The following is a 13,650-nucleotide window of genomic DNA, read 5'->3' as shown; positions in this document are numbered from 1 at the left end:
AAGTCCCCTACACAAGGAGAAAAGAGGCTCCGTGAGGATATCAGCATATTGATCAAGTTTTGGACGGCAATGTTCTCAGACAAGAAGTATCTGACTGCCAGCCAACTTGTGCCACCTGGTGAGTTCCTTTAAGTGCTGTTTTAAAAGTGTCTGGTTTCTTTGGATTCTACATCAGATCTGTGCTCTGTTCTTAGATAATCAAGACACCAGGAGCAACCTGGATATCAATGTTGGATCTCGGCAACAGGCTACACAAGGATGGATAAATACTTATCCTTTGTCCAGTGGCATGTCAACCATATCTAAAAAATCAGGTATTTTTTTGATTGTAACCAGCTGATTACACCTAATTTTACAGCATAGTTTATGTTCAGATATTTAAAGTCAATATTTATATTAAACATCAGGCTCATATTCTGGCAGGCTATTTAACTACCAGTGCCAAACTCTGAAAAACAAAGGCAGAAAAAGTCTTACTGGTGACAAGCAGGAAAGTTCTGATATCACCTGATTTTTTTGATAGAATGTTCAGTTCTGTTGTGCAGGAGAAATAAGACTGGAAGAGATCAAGTTTTATTGAAATCTTGTAAGGAAATTTTTTGCTTCATGGAAACATGCCCCTAGTGCTTTTTGGAGACAGCAGAGTGACATTAGATCATTGACTGTATTTTTGTACAGTTTTAAAGCTTGTGCTCCTTCTTTTTAGAAGACTGTCATGTTCCTAAAGTGAATGCACTGCTGGCTACAATAATATCTCTGTAGCCTGTTGTACTCCATATATTCAAAGAACACTTGCACGATGAGTGGCTGCAGTGCTGACTTCCTGTTGCCACTCTGATCTAAGTTACAGGTGTCCTGTGGTCATTCAGTTCTTCTGCATTCATGTTTCCAGCTGTGGGCAGTTTGACAGTACAGTTTCACCTTCTGAACAAAAGCCACTGAAAACTTTTTAATCCTTTTCTCCAGGAATGTCCAAGAAGACAAACAGAGGGACACAGCTGCACAAGTACTACATGAAGCGCAGGACATTGCTGCTCTCATTGCTGGTGAGTCATCAGAAGGATGGGCAAACTGCATGAATTTCTAATACCCTCCTATTGTTGCAGGATATATAAACTAAAGTATGAGATTGGGAGTGTTTTGCTTCTTCCAGAAAACCCTTCTTTTTTCCTGTTTCCTTCAGGCTACTGAAATCGAACGCTTGATCACATGGTACAATCCACTGTCTTCCCCTGAGCTAGAGTTGGATCAAACTGGAGAGAGCAGTGTAGCAAACTGGAGGTCTAAATACATCAGTCTTAGTGAGAAGCAGTGGAAGGATAATGTGAATCTGGCTTGGAGCATTTCTCCTTATCTTGCTGTGCAGCTGCCTACCAGGTGAGATATTTCAAAGGAAACAACTGATGCAATTACTGCTGCCTTAGAAGTTGAGTGAGTATTTACAGTAAATACTGATAGCACTTGCTGCTGGTTGCAGCCTCTTGCATACTGTCACAACTGCTTGAGACTTTTGAAAAGAACTAGGTTACTTAATAGACTCATTTGCCTCAGTCACTAATGAAGTCCACCTGCCTTTCCTACGATCTGCTCTTTGCCACTGCTTAGACAGTGTTTGATTCAGAAGAAATCAGGTTTGTTTTTTAATAGCATTCAGCCCATTAGCAAGCATAGCATTTAAGCGGTGCTAAAAGTATCTTGGAATGCAGTGGTTTTGCTAGATATTGGCTTGCACTTTACTATTATAGGAGAATTTGCATAGTTGGCTCCGGAAGGGAAAGGAAATTCTTTCCCCCTTATGACAATGATAGTTTTTGCCAAGTAGAGTTCTGTACACTGCTTGCTGTAGAATCCCAGACAGAATATTTCAGCCAAGAATCCACTAGTGGAAGTGGGCTGAAATACAACTGGTTTATACAAAAGCACTGGATGAGGACCAGTTGTTTCAGAATCCCCTTTCCACAGCATATTGGGGTATGTTACTTCATAGTTGGACTATGTTTATTGAGCATATAGTTTTCTGCCTTCTGCTGTTCTCGTCTTCACATAAATAGAAAAAGCCATCAAAATTTTCTAATAAGGTTATTGTGTTCCTGGTTATGCTTAGGTTTAAGAACACTGAAGCTATTGGAACAGAAGTGACCCGTCTGGTCCGGTTGGACCCGGGAGCTGTTAGTGATGTTCCTGAGGCAATAAAGGTACCTGTGAATATTTTTACTGTTACAGGGCCCCAGGAGGCCCATCTCACTCAGATGTATTGGATAATACAGTCTTGACTGACTCCAGTGTGTATGTTCTAGTGCTACCCATATCTCCGATAGGAGAGAATAACAGAATAGCTGTGGAAATAGGATGCTGAGAAGAGAATCACAGCAGTAAGAGAAGGTAGCCAGTTAGTTAATGGTACATTTTACTTCTGGGTATTCTCACTGTACACAAAATGGCTCAAAACTCATCACTTGCAGCACAACCACAATTTCTGTTCCTTTGGCAAAATAAGTGAAAAGATCAATGGACCAAGCCATGATGAGTGCTGCTGAAGTTATTTTAAGCATAACCTTTTCTGTGTATCCAGAGGCCAAAGTCTGGAAGTGAGGAAGGCTCATCATGCTGACCTGCTGTAGAGCACCTTAGTCCTGTGAGGGACAGTCTTGTCAGAGCTGCCTTCTGTACATCACCTGTAACATAGATGGCAAGAAAATGGAACCTTTTTTGACCCTTTCAAAATGACTCATCCTTTCTTCTTTCTCCATGTACAAGAACTGGGTTGTACTTTTAGTAACTTCATTTGGTGTTCTGGGAGGTGAGGTGATTCCAGCAGCTAGGTTTCCATGGAAAAAAAATGCATTTGATAAAACAGCTATAGTTTTGTAAAAAAGAATGTTCTATATTTCACTTGCCCTGCTGGAGGGAGCTAGATGACAGCATTACTGTCTGATATGTGGTACCCACATATCAGGGAGTGCTACAAACCCCTAATGTGTCTGACCTGCTTTTTCAGTACCTGGTTACCTGGCACACCATCGATGCTGATGCACCTGAGCTCAGCCATGTCCTGTGCTGGGCACCCACAGATCCACCCACTGGCCTGTCCTACTTCTCCAGCATGTATCCACCCCATCCTCTGACAGCCCAGTATGGAGTTAAAGTCCTGAGATCTTTCCCTCCGGTAAGAAGAGCCCCTAGAAAGCCTCAACACTGCAGGGGAAGTTACAGCCCTGGTCACTGTGGCCACAAGTTTCATTTTAATGCCATGGAGAGGCATGTGCTAAATGGGCATAGCACACTGCAGAATGTGCACACAGTGGGATAGAAACTTGAAGTTGATTGTCCCATGTAAACCTGGCTCATGTATTTGCAGCTTTGTTGTAAATTACACTAAGCTGAATTCTTCAGACTGCCCTTCTAAAATCATCTCTTTTGCCTCTTCTTTCAATGACAAAGCTGCTCCTTCTAAGGCAGCAGAAAGCTGTTTTTTAGCACTTGTCAGACTTTTATTAGGACTATGAAGTACATGATTATTAATTATATTTTTGAAGGGAGTAACTAAACAGAATAATACTTAGATTTGAGAGAGTTGCATACAAAGTTTAAAATGAAGAGGCAGTGGGATTTTGTTTATCACCTAACTGAAAGGAGCTTTTCTCTGTGTATGTGACTCATCTTCCTTTCTGGCTACTAAAACAAAACAGTAAAACCCTGCCATCCCTTCTCTTTCAGGATGCCATTTTATTCTACATTCCACAGATTGTTCAGGCACTGCGGTATGACAAGGTGAGATTATGAATCAGCTGCATGTGAAGAAAACTGATTTTTAATGCAGCTTTTAGGTTTAAAACAGTAAATAAGCCAAAAATTAAGTGTAATCTAATGCTGCTTATTATTATCCTATCTTTAATACATAGAAGAAAAATTATTGTCTCTAGAGGCTGGCTGGTTTTGGATACCCCTCTTTTATGAACACATAAACTTGAGAAAGGCTATGTAGCTCATCTGTCAGGAAAGAGCTTTTGTTATGGGAAACCCCAGGTGAGGACTCTGTTTGAATAGAGCTTTTGGAGGTCTGCATGAGACAACCAGTAATGAAGTTAAATCGTTACCCTTAATAATTTTGCTGTAGAGTTACCCAGAGAAGACATCCAGTGGTGTCTTGTGCTCTGTCACATGTATGAAATCAGATCTCAGCCTTATCTTGCAGAAGCCAAAGTAAAGCTTGACAGCCAAGTTCAGAGTTCATTAATGTGAGATCCTTCTACCTGCCAGCAAGGCAGTGAACTCTGGTCAGTGCTTTATTTTCAGGTGAACATCTTCCCATCCCACAGTGTAGGTGACTGACTGCAGTTATTCTTTGAGAACTCTGCAGTGCAGAGCACAAACATCAGACACCTGTCTGTTAATATCACTCAAACACCTCTAGGAACACCTATAGACTACAGAAGTAGTTGCAGGTAGAGGAAAGGGAATGTGGCTGCTGGAAGGAGTATGATTTTCTTGGACACTTCAATTTCATATGTCTTCTTACTTTCCAGAATTTCAGTGGAACTGTGCCAGCACATGCAGTTCTTGCCACCAAACTGTACAGTCCCTGTGACACTGTAGATTTCTGGTATTACAGGACCACGTAGTGATGCCAGGCAACACCAGTGTCCCTGTTACACTGTGCTTTGTACACGTAATAGAAGATGCTCTGAGCTCAAAGAGATTTGAAATCCAAAAAGAACAGATGGAAAATGACCTAGAGGTGGGGAAAGGCCGATTAGAATAACAGATTAGGTCAGTAACAAAGCTGAAAACAATTTAAGATTGGTTTTCTACCTTTTAAAATACACTGTCATTCATGTCTTTTTAGCAAAATGAGAGGGTGCAGAGGTCTTCTTTCCATCCATTTAACGCTTTCTGGGTTTGTAGACTAGCTGTTAGAAGCAGTAATATTGAGTCTGAGAGTTGTAGAACTTTGATCCTTACTGGTCTGTCTGTGGTTGCAGATGGGTTATGTTAGGGAATACATCCTGTGGGCAGCTTCCAAATCTCAGCTCTTGGCTCACCAGTTCATCTGGAACATGAAAACCAATATCTACCTGGATGAAGAAGGACATCAAAAAGATCGTGAGTACTTTAAAATATAGTCTGACTTGACTCCTTTTTTGTTCCCAGTCCAGACTAAATCTTCTTCCTGCTTCTTGCTTGTCAGGAAGAATCCTTTTAGCTGGGAAATTCTCTTTTACTTACAGAGGTAGGGCCCATTGTGCATCAGTGCCTGATAGAGTCTGTCAAGAGAGAGGGTGCTGGTTCCCTCAGTACCTTTTTCTGAATACTATCCAAAGGTGCTGATTTCCATCACCCATATAATTTTACTTTCTGAAATAAGCTGCTGACACAGATGCTTCCTTTTTTTCACATGCAGCTGACATTGGGGAACTTCTGGAGCAGTTAGTGGAGGAGATAACTGGCTCATTGTCTGGCCCAGCCAAGGAGTTCTACCAACGGGAGTTTGATTTCTTCAATAAAATCACCAATGTTTCAGCCATTATCAAGTAAGAATTGTACTTCAGAAATTGTGCTCAGTTTGTATAAGTTAGAAACAAACTTGAGGCTAGTGTGTAGAGTAATATATAATATGCAAATAATTAAAAGGTAATTCATCTTTCTAGGCCATTCCCTAAAGGAGATGAAAGAAAAAAAGCTTGTTTGAGTGCTCTGTCTGAGGTGAAAGTGCAGCCTGGTAAGATGGGATTTAGTTGTATGAAATTGTGGGCTTTTGCATTCAACATGATTATTTATTTTCTGCAAGCAAATCTTGAAATCCCTGTGAGTGGTGGTTTGTAGAGATTTCAGTTTTGATGCTGGTGGCTGTTCTTGTTTGATTATTTCTTTCTTGAAAAAAATGCAAATATTTTTGTCCATCCAGTAATTTCTATATGGTGCATCAAAACTTATCCAAAAGCAATAGATAAATAGGTAATGCATATAGTGGATAAAAGTAGAAGTGTGTGTCTGAATAGGAAGGCTAAATAAACTGTTTTGCTTTCTACCACCTTCTTTTTTAAAAAGACGTGGTGTTTTTGAGAGGTTTTGATATCTCAAGAGTGAAGTATGTCCAGTTCCTTAATTTCTCCCCTTTCTCCCATCAGGCATTCCCTTGAAATGTCATTATCTGAGGGTCCTTTCAAATCTTGAACATACATTTTCCCAGCCTGAATCTTCTCTTTAAGATGGAGTTCGATGAAAGCTTTTCCTGACCTCTGACAGGTCTCAGACCTTGTACCATCTATTGGTGGCTGAGGGCACTGCCCACTGGGGCTGCTGCCACATCTAATTCAGGACTGTTGTAAGAGATGTCCTCTCTGGACCTTTCTGTGGTACAGGTTCTGCAGTATTAGCTCAAAACTGTATTTTATTAGTTTCTGGAAATCTCTCACTAATGCGAAGGATACCACATCCTTCATGGCACACAGACTGTAATCTCCAGTTTCCCTCTGGCATTAATTCAGAACTATGTACTGAACTTGTAGACACTGACATCAGTTATTGTCCAACTTGCATTGTCTCACAGTGGATTTGTTCTCAGCTGTCTGCTGTTTTGCAGGCTGTTACTTGCCCAGCAATCCTGAAGCAATTGTTCTGGATATTGATTACAAATCAGGAACGCCTATGCAGAGGTACCATGCTCTTGTTATATATATGTATATATGCTTTTTAAGTTAATGAATGACATTCAAGTATTTTTCTCTACATTTTTGTTTGGCTAATTGCACTCATCATCTTTGTTTCTTCTGTAATTTAGTGCAGCAAAAGCACCCTATCTGGCCAAATTCAAAGTGAAACGGTGCGGAGTCAGTGAGCTTGAAAAAGAAGGTGAGTAACTTCAACTTAATCATTGATGTTACTAATTAATACTGAGCAATGCCTTTAAAACTGCCTGCTTTTAGTGACCTGTACCGCTGCAGAAAAAGTATTTCTGTGTTGAACTTTGTTTGCCATGATTTAGCTGAGAAATTAAACTGAATGAAAGGAAAAGAGAAGAAAATTATGAAAACTTTTTTTTTTTTTTAAGTCCCAAGAAGCAAGCCACATAGGGCTCTTGAAGAAATTATAACAGTTACTTTAGACTAAAATAGAAATCATTGGCCTTTTCTGCGTTTTTAGACAGCAGCAAAATCCAGGTTTTGGCAGATTTTCTCTCTAGCATTGCAGGCATTTATTAGATAAATCACAAACACTGGTTTGAGATGTTCTAAGGGAACAAGTTCCCTAGACAAAGGGAACTATCTTATGATAATTACCTTGTAAGGCAGAAATATCTGTGGTGCACATGCAGTGGAATGCTGTGGGTTTGAGTGCAGAGGGCTTGTCATGACAGAAAGTTTAAATTAAATTCATGGACTAGTTAAAGTGCATGTCTGGGTTTTGCTTGGTTCCCTTGTTGCAGGTCTGCGTTGTCGCTCTGACTCCATTGATGAGAGTGAAGAGGAGGATGAGGACAGTCAGAAGGTTTGCTGGCAGGCTGCAATCTTTAAAGTGGGCGATGACTGCAGACAGGTACAAAGTTCTTGGGCTTTGCACTTAGAGGAGGCAGATTTGTAGGTGATAATGCATAAGAAGGAAATAATTTTAATATAGAAATATTTTGCTTTGAAACTTTGGTAATCTCTGCTAGTTATGGACTGAGAGGGAGAACTGTGTAGTTCTCTAGAGAAATTCTGGTTTGGAAGTAAAAGCCATCCTGTCAAGACAGGTTTACCAAGCCTTAAAAATTTTCATAGAATTTATTTTTCAATTGAGCTATTGGTAATATAGCTTTAGTTCCTAAGGTGGGATCTTGTACATTGAAGTTTGATCGATTAAGAGGGAATGCTGGTTATCATCCCTGAGTTGTTAGTAGTCCTTTTATCAAAGGGTGATAGGCAGTTCATTGTTAGGTCAGCAGTTAAATCATCAGTGTTGCTTGCTGCCCACTCACACAGCATTTATCAGTTCCCTTTTTGATTTCCCCCCTCGTGCATACCCAAGCACACATCTGCACACCTGCTTAACTTATGTGCACTTCAGAGTTCTTCAGAGCATGTTTATAATTCAGTTTATAACCTGTAACCTCTGTAATGTTTGTGCAATTTTTTTCTTGTCTGACAGGACATGTTAGCTTTACAAATCATCGATCTCTTCAAGAACATATTTCAGCTGGTAGGCCTGGATCTTTTTGTGTTTCCATACAGAGTGGTGGCCACGGCTCCTGGGGTAAGTGGGCAATTAACTGTAGTGCTGTAGAAAATTAAAAAATACTTTCTTCCAGCACACATAAAGATTCCATTCTACAAGGAAGTGCTGCTCACATCACTTACGCCAAATATTTAGAGTAACAGCAATAGAAAAAGTCTTTCCTCTCCTGCTTCCTGCTTTTCTAAAGCTTTTGGCTCTGAAATTTTGCTGCTTGCAAATGTTTGTTGTTTGATTTCTGGGACTATGTTGTGCAAAGCAGTGGAAAGTCACAGTTTGTCTTCGTTGCATAGAAATCCTAAAAGAGAGGATATACTTTTTTTAAATTAATAAACTAGAAATTCTGCATTTGGTGATCTATTGGCTTCCCCACATTTCCTAGAGAACCTGTATGACTGCCAAGAGCCATGAACAAAATATATTTGGGAGCATGCTACACAAACCTGTTTCTCTTCTTCCCTGCAGTGTGGTGTTATTGAGTGCATTCCTGACTGCACGTCCCGTGACCAGCTGGGCAGGCAGACAGACTTTGGCATGTATGATTATTTTACAAGGCAATATGGAGATGAGTCTACCCTTGCATTCCAGAAGGTAAAATATCAGTGGGCAAGCACAGCAAAATATCAACTGAGAAACATTCTGCCTGTAAGAAATGACAAATAATTGCATAATGACTACTATAATGCTGTATCTAGTTCCTGATGCTGATAATCCATTTTTAGCTATTAGTGAGTTAGCTAAAGAATTGCAGCTATACATGTATGGAGAATGTCATTGGACATTGTTTCAAACTAATCATGAATGGAAGAAAAAAAGCTTTGTTTGTTTGTCTCATCTCCTGATGGAGAGTTATTAAATTCTGTCAGTTGTTCTGATTTGTTTTAACTTGTTGTTTGTACAGGCCCGCTATAATTTCATCCGCAGCATGGCTGCCTATAGTCTGCTCCTGTTCCTGCTCCAGATTAAAGACAGGCACAATGGCAACATCATGCTGGACAAACAGGGACACATCATTCATATTGGTCAGTCATATGCACCTCTGAATGTCAGTTGTTTTTTTTTTTAAGTCCGAAGAAGCAAGCCACATAGGGCTCTTGAAGAAATTATAACAGTTACTTTAGACTAAAATAGAAATCATTGGCCTTTTCTGGGTTTTTAGACAGCAGCAAAATCCAGGCATTGCAGGCATTTATTAGATAAATCACAAACTCAGGTATATACAAAGGTATATACCTTTGCTTTCTGCTCTTAAGTATTGCTGATAAGAGACAATAAGCCATTTCCCCTTTGAGATCCGTCTGTATACTGGTTTCACTGTTTGTAAACATTCATGCAGGGTTTTCATGCCCTCGTGCCAAGTGTTTTGTTTGTGTTGGCTGCTTCTGTGTCAGTTTAGTTCTGTAAAGTTTTGTCAGGTTCAGGAAAGTATATACACACATATGTATGGGTGACACATGTTTATGTACTCGTGCATGGATACTTGTGTGTATGTGTTTAATGATAGAAATGTATCTTTGGATTCCTTTCATCACTGCAAGAGTATGAATTAAACTTGACAAGTAAATTTATATTGTTGTGTGAGGTTGTAACCTCTGCTTTAGCTTTGATTTTCTGGAACTGCACAAATATTTCAGCAGTTTATTTGATATCACCATTCTTACATCTATTCTCATATCATGGTGATGATGCTTTTGTTGGTATTCTTACACTTCACCAAAGCTTTTTTCCAATTGCAGTTAAAATGTTTACATTGATACATGCAATCCACATGTCTTACTTTTGTCAGTTTTAAGAGCACACAATTAACCAACAAAGATTATGAGGCAGTTTATCTTTTGTGCACAGATTTTGGATTCATGTTTGAAAGCTCACCTGGTGGAAACCTGGGCTGGGAGCCTGACATTAAACTGACTGATGAGATGGTGATGATAATGGGAGGGAAAATGGAGGCAACACCATTCAAATGGTTTATGGAGATGTGTGTCAGAGGCTATCTGGCAGTCAGGTAAGGTGTTCTTAGCTGCTCACAGTGGAAGTTCTTGCATGCCGAAAGCCAGATGAGAAGAAAATGATAACAAATGTTGATTTGTAGGGAATCTGTGCCCGGTAGTCTTGCAAACTTTGAAACAATGTAATAATCCTGCTATTTTACATCTTATCTTTGTTGTATTTTTTCTGTCCTTATGTTATATTTTAAAATTTTATATAGTCAATATATAAATGGGATGTTTCACACATTTCCTCACACAATTTAGTGCACTGTTAATACAATTAGAAACTACTGTCTTGGAATCAAGATCATTTTGGTTCCTTGAGGGGAAACAGTCTGGACAAAGTTCTTGTGGCAAAGGAAATGTGTCACTCAAGCAGCAGAATAATAGCCTGGTAGATAATAAATGTTCTGAGCAAGAGGACAGGAAAGAGAAGAGAAACTGGGCTGATGTAGCAAAGAATTACCCAGAATAATTAAGATTAAAAGATAGTATGTTTCTGTGTGGTGTTGCTGCTTTCAGCCTTTTGTACTGTTTTGGTGCACTGCTTCACCTTTCTGATGCGAAAGAAATGTTGTTTGCTAAAGCATTACTTTGCATAATCCTACTTGAGACTTCATCTTGCAGCATTCTGAGTATCTGACAGTCCATCATAAAGGAGTGACATTTAATTAAAGTGACAGATTGCAAGCAATGGTGTAGCTTCACCAGCAGATGTAAGAGCATTATCTGTGTTGATTTAATTACAGAAAAAGGTGGGATCCAGCTCATTGAACTCCTCAGCTTGTCTGCTTTACCCGCTAAGGCTGCAGGAGTCTGAATGCTCTGGTTTTGTCCTCTTTTTCTCTAGGCCTTACATGGATGCTGTGGTCTCACTGGTTACCCTGATGTTGGATACAGGGCTGCCCTGTTTCCGAGGGCAGACAATCAAGCTGTTGAAGTAAGTCAGCAATATGTGTGAACTGGAAAATGTTTTTTATTAAAATGTTATGTCATTTGTACCAAGTGGTTTCACAAGAAGTAGCTACTTGCAGGAAGTGAAATCACACCTGGCTGAGCTTGTGCAAAGACACATTTATACCATGTTCAAAGGAAACTTCACTCATTTTCTCTTATTTGATTGTGATTTTCTGCATATAGACACAGGTTCAGCCCCAGCATGACTGAAAGGGAGGCTGCAACTTTCATCATCAAGATCATCCAGAATTGTTTCCTCAGCAACAGGTTTGGCTTCTATGCATGTCTTCTCCCTATGGCTAAAGGAAAGCCATCAGGCTTTGAACAGAGCTGAAAAGTAGAGTTTTATCAGTCAGATGCCAAAAATTTTTGAGTCATTGATAGTGCAGGGTAGCAGCTTTGTTTCTGAATGTGCTGCATCTCCTCCATTTTGTGCTGGGAAGGAAGACTTAAGTCCAGGATGGTCAAATAGCAAGGCTGATTAGACTAAAGAATAAATGTAATAGTTAAACATCTTAAGTGCATGTTTTATTATGCTAGATAATACAGACTTTGTGGGATATATTGGAGAGTCTAATACAAACTCTTGTGTCGTTCCCTATGGGGTCATCTTGAGACCAGTGCCACTCACTGGCTCAGATACAGCCCCACTAGAATGGAGGTTCCAGTGCTCCCTAGTGCACCTGCTCAGAATCTCAGATTAATATAGGGGGGTGAAGGCAGTGACCCTGGTGTGTGAATGGCCAGAACCAGCTTAGTTCTGACAAGCTTGAGCTTTTCTACCTGTGGCATGATTAATCTGTGACCTGAATAAGCTCTACCCATGGATAATTGAATTATCTGTAACAAGCTGAGATCTGTTTGCTCAGTCACTCATCAGAGATGCTGCTGTTAAAGCTGTTATTTCCCCTGCACTTTTATTTTCATTATTAGCATTCTCCTTAATTAAGATGACTTTTATTTCCATATAATCCTGTCTCCATGCAGCCCTGATGATCCTGATTCATTCATTATGCATTTCCTTCTCCTAAAACAAACTGCAAATGCCATGTGATGTGCTTGTGGCTTATCCAGACACAGGATCCAAGCTGCTGATGCTGTTGCCACACTGGGAAGTGTGGAAATACTTTTTTAAACTAGTTTAAACAAGAGCAGGATGTTTTGTGCTGTCCATAACAGTAACTGGGCCTTCACAATGCCTTCAAAGAATGGAGGGCTAGTTTTGATTAGCAGCTGATTTCCTTCACCCATGTTTTGTCTCTGTGAGATCCTGATGAATGTTTCTTGACAATAGGTGCAGTGTTTTTTTAAACTTTTCCTTACCTCTGTTGCTTTTCTTCTCTAGGAGTAGAACATATGACATGATCCAGTACTACCAGAATGACATCCCCTACTAGACACTAGAGATCCACTGCCCAAGTGAAACGTGCAACCCCGTGCCCTCACTCCAAACTTGTGACAAACAGGAGATGCTCTGTCACACCTGGCTATCTACCCTCTGTGTATGTGTGTGTACATGTTGGGTACATCCTGACCATTGCAACAATCAGTTCGGATTCATTCCTTTCTCTATACCAGGTTATATATATATTACTGTTATTCCCTGGATTTTTGGAGTTGGGGTGCAATCACAATAAAAATTGTATTACAGTTGTGAATGTGTGAAAGTGGTAAAGCTTGAGGAGTTCGATAATTTTTCATGCAATGCAAGGATTTTATAATGTCTTTAAAAAGTAAAATAAACCCTTTCCTGCACAATCGCACAAAATGCCATGGAAGGGAAGGGTATGGATTTCTCTTTGGAAACAGAAATGTTAACTTGTTCCAATTTTACTGTAGAAAGAGCTTGATAATCATCCAGGGTGGTGATGTCTGTGTAGCTGTGTTCATATTTTGCACTGTACATGGTCCCTGCTACATGGTCAGTATTTCATATGTACATGAAGAATGTATTTTTTCCTTTTGTGTGTTTTAAAAAGAGACTCTACTGAAGATATATTTAATCTATAAAATATAATAAAATACCTTAGACTTCGTGTCTGTTGCAAATGTTTTACCCTGTGCTGTTTTTAGTGTATATACATCGCTCTGCACACTTGTGTACTGTTCATTATATTACGCCCTTTCTTTCTAATAGAGAAATCTAATTTATTCTTCAGCTGCTTGTCCATCTCAAGTGACATTTTTCATTCGTAAAATACATGTTTGGTGCAAGAGCTGGAATGTAGGACCAAGGTAAAGCTCCCCAGTGTTGCTGACTAAGGGCCTCTGTCCTGGGCTGGGACATAGGTATTTTGGGTTTTTTTTTTTCCATCTTACATACGTGTCCTATATGGGCTCTTCAACACAGGGGCTGTCCCCTCTTTGGGGGATTTTGTCCCCCTCTTTAGGGGGATTTTTCCCTTTTGGGTGCTTTTCCCCAGTGTCCGGATCGTGCCCTCAGGGAAGGAAGGGGCCTGGGCAGCGCCCCGGGGCGCCCCCTGGCGGCCCC

General features: G+C 40.0%; 1 protein-coding gene across 1 annotated transcript in view; it reads left to right on the top strand.

The window, feature by feature from the left end:
• Window positions 1-13,208, top strand: part of PI4KA (phosphatidylinositol 4-kinase alpha) — a 52,304-nt gene extending 39,096 nt beyond the window's left edge. The window contains exons 36-55 of the mRNA XM_005421470.2: window positions 4-118; window positions 195-314; window positions 967-1,046; window positions 1,184-1,377; window positions 2,105-2,195; window positions 2,999-3,166; window positions 3,718-3,771; window positions 4,983-5,103; window positions 5,402-5,531; window positions 5,649-5,719; window positions 6,584-6,656; window positions 6,782-6,852; window positions 7,427-7,536; window positions 8,128-8,232; window positions 8,677-8,802; window positions 9,113-9,233; window positions 10,057-10,216; window positions 11,053-11,142; window positions 11,343-11,426; window positions 12,505-13,208. Coding sequence (XP_005421527.1) covers window positions 4-118; window positions 195-314; window positions 967-1,046; window positions 1,184-1,377; window positions 2,105-2,195; window positions 2,999-3,166; window positions 3,718-3,771; window positions 4,983-5,103; window positions 5,402-5,531; window positions 5,649-5,719; window positions 6,584-6,656; window positions 6,782-6,852; window positions 7,427-7,536; window positions 8,128-8,232; window positions 8,677-8,802; window positions 9,113-9,233; window positions 10,057-10,216; window positions 11,053-11,142; window positions 11,343-11,426; window positions 12,505-12,556 — 2,136 coding nt within the window. The 3' untranslated portion in view covers window positions 12,557-13,208. The remainder of the gene's footprint in view (window positions 1-3; window positions 119-194; window positions 315-966; window positions 1,047-1,183; window positions 1,378-2,104; window positions 2,196-2,998; window positions 3,167-3,717; window positions 3,772-4,982; window positions 5,104-5,401; window positions 5,532-5,648; window positions 5,720-6,583; window positions 6,657-6,781; window positions 6,853-7,426; window positions 7,537-8,127; window positions 8,233-8,676; window positions 8,803-9,112; window positions 9,234-10,056; window positions 10,217-11,052; window positions 11,143-11,342; window positions 11,427-12,504) is intronic.
• The last annotated feature ends 442 nt before the right edge of the window (window positions 13,209-13,650 follow it).

Source organism: Geospiza fortis, unplaced genomic scaffold (assembly GCF_000277835.1).
Source record: "Geospiza fortis unplaced genomic scaffold, GeoFor_1.0 scaffold408, whole genome shotgun sequence".
Classification (NCBI taxonomy): domain Eukaryota; kingdom Metazoa; phylum Chordata; class Aves; order Passeriformes; family Thraupidae; genus Geospiza; species Geospiza fortis.
The sequence above is the reverse complement of the archived record's forward strand: the minus strand, read 5'-3'. Positions and strand labels throughout refer to the sequence as shown.